The sequence below is a fragment of the Herpailurus yagouaroundi genome, unplaced genomic scaffold, assembly GCF_014898765.1.
Source record: "Herpailurus yagouaroundi ecotype Mexico unplaced genomic scaffold, PumYag 100, whole genome shotgun sequence".
In the NCBI taxonomy this organism is placed as follows: Eukaryota; Metazoa; Chordata; class Mammalia; order Carnivora; family Felidae; genus Herpailurus; species Herpailurus yagouaroundi.
In genome coordinates, this window is record NW_024412391.1 from 40,873,415 (window position 1) to 40,883,954 (window position 10,540).

At 55.5% G+C, this 10,540-nt stretch overlaps 1 protein-coding gene across 2 annotated transcripts in view; it reads left to right on the top strand.

Moving 5' to 3' along the window:
- Nucleotides 1-674: 674 nt before the first annotated feature.
- Nucleotides 675-10,540, top strand: part of CRHR2 (corticotropin releasing hormone receptor 2) — a 52,628-nt gene continuing 42,762 nt past the window's right edge. The window contains exons 1-2 of one of the 2 annotated variants that reach the window (XM_040472330.1): nt 675-800; nt 9,956-10,049. In XM_040472330.1, the coding sequence (XP_040328264.1) occupies nt 714-800; nt 9,956-10,049 (181 nt within the window). In that variant the 5' untranslated portion in view covers nt 675-713. Of the gene's footprint in view, nt 801-9,700; nt 9,882-9,955; nt 10,050-10,540 lie in introns of those variants that run through there. The other variant, XM_040472332.1, reaches the window with a different exon arrangement.

Here is a 10,540-nt window from a genome sequence, read left to right on the forward strand (position 1 = left end):
TTGTTGTTCTGTGTGCACGTGTGTGTGTATTTCCCAACCATCTGAAAGTAACTTAGAAACGTGGTGCCCCTTTATCCCTAAATGTGTACTTTGTAAAGGCAAGAACATTCTCTTACCCACAGTGTCGTCATCAAAACCAGGAAGTTGAACATTGATACAGTACTATTATTTAATTTCGCTGCCACATTCAAATTCAATTATCCCAATAGGCACTGGAGCCTGGTAAAGCTCCCCAGATAATCAGAAGATGCCCTCAGGAAGCCTGGTGGGGATGCGACCCGCCTAAGCCACTCTGTGCTGTGGCCGCCACCACAGCCCAAGGCCCCCTCCTTCCTTTCTCAGTTCCTCTCTCCCCAAGTTGGGAAGCTACAGCCCTAGCAAAAGGGGCAGGCTGATAAAAGGCATTAACCCCTTGTGTGCAGGCTGGACGCAGAGCTTGGCCCCTGGCTGCGGAGGCAGGAGCCGCTGCCCGGTACCCGCTATAAATAACCCGGAGGGGCAGGCTGTGGGGAGGTGTCACGCCCTCCTGGGGTGGGGGTGGGGGTGGGGAGAATGGTCCCTGGGCCCAGGGCCTTACCTGGGCCAACGCATGCGGGTAGGGAGGGAGGTGGCCTACTGGGCTCCGGCTGGGGGAGAGGGGGGAGAGGGGAGGGGCAAGCTGGGCGGGACCGTCGCGCAGGAGAGGTACGCTCCTTTCCCGAGCCACCGAGAGCATGGGGGGTCCCAAGGGGCCCCCACGCCTCGTCCACGCCGGACACCCCCTCCTCTGCCTGCTCTGCCTCCTCCCGCCGCTGCTCAAAGTAAGTGCAGGGAGATGGGGATCAGGCTCGGGGTGGGGGCGCCCGGGAGCGCGGAGCTCCGGGGTGGGAGGCGGGTCTCATTGCTCAGTTAGTTACTGGTCCGGGTTTCACTCAGCCCAGTTAGGAGCTGGGTTGGGGAGATCTCAGGACTTGGTGGCCGGGTTGAGGCTGGGGATCCCTGTATGGGATGAGGGGGTGCAGATAGATCTCCTGCGGGGATGGGGGGGGGGGCAGGTGGAGGGGAGATGAAACTAACATCAACTAGGATGGGACATGGAAACCCTTACGGATGGGCAGAGTGTTCCAGGTGACACTCATTTCTAGGAGAAAAATTCGTCCTCAGGTCCAGGCATTCCCTATCCCCTGTCCATTTTGTACCCTCCCCCGCGGGTCCCTCTCCATCTTCCCATCACACCCTTCCTCACCCCGCCTCAGTTCTGGCCCTTCCCACCAGAGCTGTGCCCCCCATCTCCTGCCACCCTTTGCCTACCCTCCTCTCAGTGCCTTAAAGCAGCAACCCCCAGTCCCCGTTGAGCAATGAGGAGGAGGAGGCACCGAAGACCAATCTAGCCAAGGGTTTCTGAAAACTGTGGGCACACCCCCCACCCCTGCCTGTGGCCAGAGTCAAGGTGTACAGGTGGGTACAGGGGTGGGGGGGGGAATGGGACTATACAGAAAGAACTGAAGAAGTGGAGGTGAGGCTGGGACGGAATGGTTCCCAAAAACAGATGCAGGAGGAGTCCATCTCTAACCCTCTCCCCATTTTACAGATGGGGAAACCAAAGCTCAGAGAAGGAGGGACATCTGTCCTAAGTCACACTTCTCATGAAGAGCCAAGACATTAAAGGGGTTCAGAGAGGCAAGAGGGGCCCCGGGGCCACACAGCGCAGGGGAGAAGAACCAGGCTAGAAGTCAGAAAACCTGGTCTTGTCCCTACTGTACCACACGCCAGCCTCTGGGACTGCCTGGGTCGCCATGTCCCGTATATACACAGAGGACTCATTTGTTCAACGCTCATTCAACAGAGAGGTAGTGGGCATCCATTGTGGCAAAGTGGCTTTGCCAACACACCTGATTCAAATCCCTGCTTTGCCGCTTAGTGTGTAACCTCGGACAGGTTACTCCAATTTTCCAAGCCTCAGTTTCCTCATGGGTAAAATGAAGGTGCTATCAGTGCTTACTGGATAGAGTTGTCATGAGGAATAGTTGAGATAATATTAGGTTATATTAGATAATAGAGTAAAGCTCTTAGCACCGTGCCTGGCACAGAGTAAGCACTCAGTAAATTCAGCTATGGTTTTGTGCCAGGCACTATAGATAAGGCATGATGCCACTAAGGGCCCTGCCCTCCCGGTGGGTCCAGTCAGGTGCAGGAGAGGGGTGGTCAGTGCCCCCCATGGGCAGATGATCCTGAAATCTGCCAGGTTCTTTTAACGACATTGAAGTCTATACTTGGGATGAGTAGAGGCTGTGGGATGGGTTCACTCTCACCTGCTTCCCCCACCCCACATCCCCTGAGTTTTAAGCTCTTTTTTGCCTCCTGCCGCGTGTTCTCAAGATACATGCCTTCCAAGAGAGCCGGATGTTAGGCCCAGGGCTGCCCCTTGACCCTCCCCTCTGGGGGCCATGATGCCAATTGCATAAGCTGGTGAGCCAAGGAGAGCTTTCTGGTCCCTGCCCCAGAGCCAGGCCAATGCGGAGGGAGTCTGTGGGAGGGTCCCCTGGGTTCTGGGGGTGTCAGAACTGAGAAGCTCAGAGGCAACAGTCTGTAGCCCCTTAGAGTCAACCAGACCCTCCCAGGGAGACCTCAGCCTGAGGCTGAAGATTAGTCATTTGCCCAAAGTTGCTCAGCACATAACCTCCTGGAGAGGAACTGAACTGTGATCTCTCTGGCCCTAAAGTACAGGCTTCCTTGTGGTAACAGAATTTATTTCTGGGTCCTCGTCCAACTATTCTGAGATTTCTGCTCACTGTGAAAAGAGAACATGGGACCCAGAGCAGGCGGTAGGGAAGGAAGGTGATGCAGGAGGAGCCAGGTCTCCAGCCCTCTCGTTTACTGAATTGGCATTTAAGGAGGAGGATGCGTGGTAGGGACAAGGAGGTGAAAACACCCGCCCAGGGCTCCTGCCCTCTGGAGTTGATGGCCCAGCCAGAGGCACCGGCAGGAAGAAAATAATGGCTAGGACTAAGTGTGCCTTTATAAACTCTGGTCTTTGGAACTAAGAAAAGTGTGTGGGGTTATGATAAAGTCTGGTGGAGGTGGATGGGACAGTAGGGGTAGGGATGGGGCAGCCCTGGAAGGTGGCCAAGGGGAAAGCAAGTAATGGGTGAGGGCCCCGGACAAGCCCCAACCCCGAGAAGAGATGGCACCAGGCTTTTGGGGTCTGCTGGGCCCTGGTGGGATCAGATTTCTGCCCTAAAAGCTTGGGGAGCTCTGGAAGCTTTCTGAGTAGGGGAGGGGGCTGCCCTGATTTGCCTTTGTGGAAGTTCCAACTGGCAGTTTAGTGGGGCAGACCCCTGGACCCAGCCCACACTGCAAGAGCCCAGAGGAGCTGAGCCTTGACCTTGGTGTTCCTGGTTGCCCTGCGAAGCCTTTGGGAAGCTGCTTCAGGTGGCAGCATGGAATCATGAAGCCTATCTCGTGCACCAGGCTGGGCTAAGGGCGGAAGGTGGAAACCGAGGTTGAGTGAGGCTAAGTACTATGGCCGCTGGATCCTGAAACTCTTGATTCTAACCTCTTGAGGTAGTTGACTTACCCTCTGTGAAGATCCCAGGAGTCTATCAGTTCCTCTTGGCTGGGTTCAGCCTCTTGGACCTTTGGGTAGCACCCCCAAGGTCTCAGAACAGCCTCTTACTCCAGGTCCTGCTTTCTGGTGGGGGGCTCTGGCCCAAGGAGGCTCAGCAACAAGAAAAGTCCCTGGCTCCAGAAGCCTGGACCCTCCCTGAGCTGCACAGCCCTCCCCAAGACTAAGGCCAGGGCCCTGCACACCTCTCCTACACACCCAGGGTCTGCAGGGTGTGGGCCGGGGGCTCAAGGGCCACTTGCCAGGAGCTAAATCATAATAACCTTTCCCTAAAATTCAACTACTCTCGGAGTAGTTGACTAAGCCAATCATCTAATTTAATCTTTCTGGGGTTTTTTTTTTTTTTTTTCTTGCCACTTTGTTGATGTTTATGTACTTTTTAAAAAACCAATTTGTCTGAGAGCACTGCTTACCGAATTCTGTATTCCTGGTAAGTCTTAAATTTGCAGCACTTTACGAATTACAGGACTACTCTGTATCCTCTTAGCTGCCATTTCCTACTTTTATCTGATTTTAGCCATTATTAGGAATCCTCAGCCAGTTTGTCTAAAGTCGCTTTCTTCAAAATTCTAATTTTTTTTAAAATGTCATTTCAAATCCACCAGAGGGAAGGATAGATTATCCAATAAGCTTATTTTGTTTATTCTATTTAGCATCTACACTGGGCTCAGCACATGCTCAGCACTGTCCTAAGTCCTGGTACCCATTGCCTGTTTTAAGCTTTGTAAAATCCCTAGAGGAGAAGACCATCAATACTCCCATTTTACGGATGAGGGAGCTGAGGTGACGTCACGTGCCCAAGGTCACTCTTCTGGTAGTGGCAGGGTCAGGATTCAAACCGAGCAGCCTGACTCCAGATTATCTTCCCTCTCCAAGAATTTAATTAGGACACTCAGAAACTGAAACAAATCAGAATGGAGTGACTTTTAGGTCAACTGGACATTAGATGAGTTGATAAGTAAGGAGATCATTTGAGGCCTAGTGACCTGTTCTAGGGCCTCCTGCTGGCCAGCTGCCTCCCCCTTTAGTGGGCCTCCCCATCCTACACGTCCCCCCATCCTCAGACATCTGCGTGAGGGCCCAGAGCTTGGCATAGGAAGGGGAGAGGCATGGAGAAGAGAGAGTCACAGGCTGTCAGAGAGCACATGGTAAAAAGAGGCCTGGAAGTTTCTCCAGGGGAGTTGTTGGCTGTTAGAACTGGATGGGAGAGTGGGCATCTTAAGAAGAGTCACCTGCTGGACCCCTCAGGGATGGGAGGACCCACAGGAAGCTGCTGGGGCTTTTGAGGTCCTCACTTGAAGTGTAGCACCTGGTAAGTTAGAACTGAGTATCTAGTCTCCCCTCCCAGGAAGCCTGCCCAGATACTCCAGAAAATAATGGCCTACTTCCTTCTTATGACCTCTGGTCCCTTCCCCTCTGCCTCAAGCAGCCTCAACTCCAGTACTGCCTCCTGTGGGTCTGCTCAGCGCCCAGGGCCTCCCTCCTTCTCACCTTCCTGCCATCCCCCCAGCACCTCCTTTTCCCCCTCCTCCCCCCTTCCCCTGTCCCACCTTCTCCCCATCTCCAGCATCCTCCTCTCCTCTTTCTCTCAGGGCTGAGTTTCTTCCTCCTCTAGCCCTAACTCAGGCTCAGTGAAACCAGTGAATGAGAGAAAACAGTGGGGAGGGATCCTCTCCCTCCCAGAGGAGTCCTCCCTGACCTTGGGCAGAGAGGGAGGAGGCAGGAAGGGAGCTCACCCCATTCCTCTCTGGCGACTGGCAGCCTGGCCACAGGACCTGTGGTCCGTAAATCTCCCAGGCTTAGACTAGGGGCTAAATTTAGACGAAGCTTTGTAGCCAGAACAGGAGGCAGCACCAGGCTGGGCCGACACCGTGGCTCCAGGGAGGTGACACCTTTGAGGCCTGCCTGGTCCCTGGAGCACAGGTTCTGCCTGGACAGGGCCCAAGGTGGAAGAAGAGCAGCTGGCATCTTGGCTCTGACCTGCTGCCTCCTCCTGCCGGGGCCTCTCCCCTGCCCTTTGTAACATGAAGGCTTCCAATTCCAGACACGCAGAGGCTGGAACCAGGAACTGGCTGGCCTCAAAGTGAAAAGTGAGAGAGAAGGAATCCGACAAGCAGGAAGAGAGCCCAGAACCTGAGCTTCCCAGAACTGGGGGTAGGGGTGCAGCTCCACCTGGCTGATGGGACTGTGGTCGCATTCGTCCGTCCGTCCAAGCAAACAGTTGTTGAGCACCTGCCACGTGCCAGGCTCTGGACTGAGAACTGGGGACACAGATGCGAACCAAACAGATGTGGGCCACCTATGGTCTCACTGGGTAGAGGTGAGGGGTGGAGGGTGGCTCTCTGCCCCTGGGACACCCAAGAGCTGGGTACAGAAGCCTCAAGTGTTCTCTGCAGAAGAGAAAATAATGGGTCTTCAGGGAGCTCAGAATAAGTTATAGAGCCCAAACCTCTTCATGTGCAAGGTCCTGCCCCGCTGGCTGGGTCCGCCCACACTCCTCCTGTGACCCAGCTTTCTGCCTATAGGCCCCACCGCACAGGTGACAACAGCTTCTTACTTGAGTGGCCTCCTAAGCCCCACAGCCACCCTGTTTGGGACTGTGTGATACTCTCGGCATCTGTGGACCACAGGCCTTCCTTTAATTCCCCACCCAGGACCAACGCCTCTCTGTGTATCTGACCAGGCCACAGCCTACCAGACTGGCTGTCCAGTCCTGCCTCCGCCCCTTACCTGCTTGCTGCACGGCCTTGGGAGATGACTTTACCTCTCTGGGCCTCAGTTGCCTCATCTGTACAATGGGGTTATCTATAGCTACCTCAGAGGCTGTTGTGAGGCTCAAATGAGCTGTCGTGAAGCCCTGAGAGCTGTGTGCGGCACACTGTGAGTGCTGATTTCAGGTTAAAGAAGCCTCTCCTTCTCTCCTGTCTCCCTCTGCCCTGTGAATGGCATCCTCAAACCAGAGGCCGGCTGCTTCCTGAGCAGGCCCTGTGCCTTCCTGCCTCCAAGCCTTTGCTCGGCTCCTGCCTCGGGGATCTCTTTCTACTCTTCTTATCCTTCCCCCTACCTTGGACCCTGGTGCCATGCTTTTGGACTGAGCTCCAGTGCCCAGCCCTCCACGGAGCCCTGAGTTTCCCCAGCCAGCGTTGACTGGGCACTGCTGAACGGTGTGCCCAATGAGGGGGCTTCAGGCTGCATTGCCAGGGCCCAGTGCTGGGAGGGGTGCTGAAAGCTGAGGGGTATCTGTGCTGGCGAGAGAGGTGGGGAAGGAGGGACACACGGTTCTAGGAAGCTCTTCTGGAGAAGGACTTGAGTTGGGCCTCGGAACTCCCCACAGTGGGGCTTGAACCCCCACCCCCTATCTCTGAGCTCTCTGATTGGACCCCTCCTCAAGCCCTTGACAGGGGCCACCATTGGACACATGCCTTCTATATGCCAGGCTCGTGACGTACAGTCATTTGTTTAATGTACTCCAAAGCCCTATGGGCTCTGTATTGTCTCCATTTTACAGATGAGGAGAGCGAGGCTCAGAGAAGTTAAGTCACTTGGCCAAGGCCACAGGGCTAACAAGCACCATGCCCGGAGCCCTGAACATGGGGGTGTTTACAGCCTAGCTGCTCCGAGAGCCCACGGCCCAGGCCTTGAGGTGTAACTGTTCATGGCCGTGTCTCTGCTTTCCCGGGGCCACTGTGTGCTTCCAGAGAGCGGCGGCCTCTTCTCCCTCCTCGCTGCCCACCCCCCACCGCCGCCAGCAGCAGGGGATGTCATGGGTTTGAACTGAGTCAGATCCACCCAGCCAGCCCTCTTGAAGAGAAAGAACATCTTTAGCTGTGCCAGCTTATTGGACCGGTGGAGAAGTTACAGAAGATGGAACCCAGATCTGGGAGTCATTCCAAAACCTCTTTTGAGCTGCTCGCCCATGCTGCCCACGCCTGAAGGGCACACGTCAATACTGAGCACGGTCACCTGCACCCCAGTGCTCTGTGCAGCAAGGGGACCCAGCCGCAGCCTGAGACCATAGCGTCTGATGCAGGGACAGCCCCGCATTGCCCGAGTGAGGATGCCCTGACCCTGCCCCTCCGTCTGTGGGCTCAGAGCCAGGGATTCAGACTGCCCGCCCAAAGGTGAACATGAGACAGCTGAGGGATGCGGTCAAAACGTGGCAGTTGGGGGGCTCTGAGAGAAGGAGCTTGCATCTAAGACACAAAATCTGATCAGCCTGGAGGTCCACCAGCAACACCACGCACCTCTGGGTGGAGCACTGCCTCTGCCATGACCTCCAGATGAGGCTGACTCGCTGGAACTTCTGTCCCCCCCGGGGAGGGCATTACTAGCTGCTTCTCAAACAAGAAGGGGGCTGGGAAGTGTATGATGGGTCAGGCCTAGAGCCCACAATCTCCCCAGATCCAGCTGAGTGTGGGGCCTCAGAATTCTTCTGGAGATCCCAAGAAAAAGAGTGTCCCCTCTCCTTCCTAGCTCACCTCACTGCTGGCAGGGACTCATTGGGCAGCGAGGCCTTCCTGATGCCCGAGAAGCTGATGCTGAAAGCTCCCAGTAGCCTCCGGGATATGTGAACAGCAAGGCCGTGGCCCCCAGTGTCTGTCCTGCAAGCCAAGAGACCAGAGCTCCCAGCTCATGGCCCAGAGAGCCCCTTACACACACACACACACACACACACACACACACACACACACACACAATGCACCCTACACATATACTACTCACACAACCACAGGTGCTACACAGACATAATACACACCCCACACACATACACCTTACGCACACATGTCTCTGCTCCCCATCACCTCCTTCTGTACCCAGCCTCCTCGGAGAGAGTTGGCTGGTCCCAGGTGCAGTGACTCCCTATGAATGGCATCCCTGATGCCCTCGGCTCTCCGAGAAGCAGCAGGCAGTGTAAACCCATCTGGCCAGGTGGGGTCATTTATTAGGAGCTCCAGGCCAGCCTGCTGAGGCTAAACGTGCAGCCTCCAGGCCCGGCACAGGAAATGGATCGAGCCAGATGTGGGGAACGTGATGTTTGAGGGCTGTTGGGCTCTAGCTCTGGGGACATCCCGGGGCAAACATTGACCCAGCTGTCATGGAGAGAACATGTGACTGGCCAGGGAAAGGGGAGGGGCTGCCCACTGGTGGGCAGTGCCTTCTACAATCTTGGAATCAGGAATGTCAGGGTTGGGAGAGGCACAGAAGTCATTTTGCGTATACATGCATATACGTACGGGGACACAAGTGCACGTACACACACACACACACACACACACACACACACACAGGCCACAGGGTTGGAAAAGTGGTGCCCTTGGGAGAAATAGCATGCAAGAGTTAGAATTCTAGAGTCCATTACTCTCGTTCAGTCTCACGCCATTTCCCAGACTCTCTGCCTTTGCACATGCTGTGCTCTTTACCTAGGATGCTCTTCCCGGCACCATCCTTGTCAGCTGGGCAAACTCCTACTCAGCCTTCAAAGCCCACATCAACATGACTTTCTCTGAGATGCTACCCCATTCCACCTCAGCAAGTTATCAATGCTGTAGCAACTTGGTCACCCATCCCTCTTTCCCGCCAGAAGATGGGCTCCTCAGGGGCAGAGATAACCACCTTTACTTTATTCCTCCATGACCAGCACCGATTCTCATGGTGTTTTCAGAAGATGGGATCCTGGATGGTTTTTTATCTTTTGGATGGAATTGCCATGGTAGCAACAACCATGTCTATTCCCTGGTGAGTGTCCACATTGGCACAGTGGTCCCTTCCTTTTCCCCTACTCATTCTTCTGCTTGCCCCCAAAGTGCTACCTCTTCCAGGAAGCCTTCCCTGCTTTCCCAAATCCAGGGAAATCTCTTCCACGGGGAGACACCTTTTGTTGTAACTGCCTGTTTCCCTGTGTGAGAGGGAAACAAAGTTACACTGTCTCCTCTCCTCCCCTCCCTTCTGTACCTTCTAAGTTTAGGGGATCCCTGCCTGGCCTGGGACTACCCCAAGGACAGCCATTGGGTCTTCCAACTAGGGCCAGACACATAGCAGGCATTCTACAAATATTTGTTAGGTAAACAAACAGCTGATGGACTCCCCACCTGGCTTTGCTGACCGAAGGACACGGGGCACATCCCGTCCTGAGGAGGAGAGCTTTGGATGCCAGGGGCTAGAAAGCACAGATCCCTGCCTCCGAGGTCAAGCTGCACTGGAACACTTCTGAGACCTTCCTGGGGTTCCTGGCCAGGCCAGGCTGCCATTCCGCTGCATGCATGAGTGACAGAACCGGGTAAGGGGAGCAGATGGGTGCTACAGGGGCTAGCCAGGGCCTGACCTCTGACCCTCATCCGTCCTATCCCCTAGGCTGCCGGGCCAAGCCAGGTGCCCATAGACCAGCCCCTGTGGGCAATGCTGGAGCAATACTGCCGGGCAGTGATGACTCTCGCCAACCTCTCAGGTAAGCCCACCGCCGCCACCCTGGGGCAGACCCCAAGAGAGAACGGTGAGCCTCAGGGCCAGGAGGGAGGAGGTCGCTCTCCTGGACCAGCCCAAGCCATGTGGGGTGGCAGATGCCGGCTTCTGTCCTTGAGCAGGCCCCTTCCCCGTTTGGGGCTCTGGCCCTTCACTGATGATGAAGGACTTGGTTGGACATCCTCCTCCAGCCCTCAGCTCCCAGCTCCCCGCACGTAACGGAAGCTAGCCGGGCTGGCATTCGAGAGCCCAAGGAGGAGGTAACCCTCTGTTTATAAACTTGAGCAAGACCGGCAGAAGATGTCAACCACATTCTCTGGTTGCCGTGGCTACAGGTGTCACCTCCTGGTAAGGACTTGCAAGACAGCAGCTGGGCCTCTGAATTCTGACTCCTCAGAGTCCCCCCCCCCCACCCCCCCACCGACTTGGAGTCAGGGTCAGCCACCTGCGGAGCTCAGAAAAGCCTTGGGCTCTCAT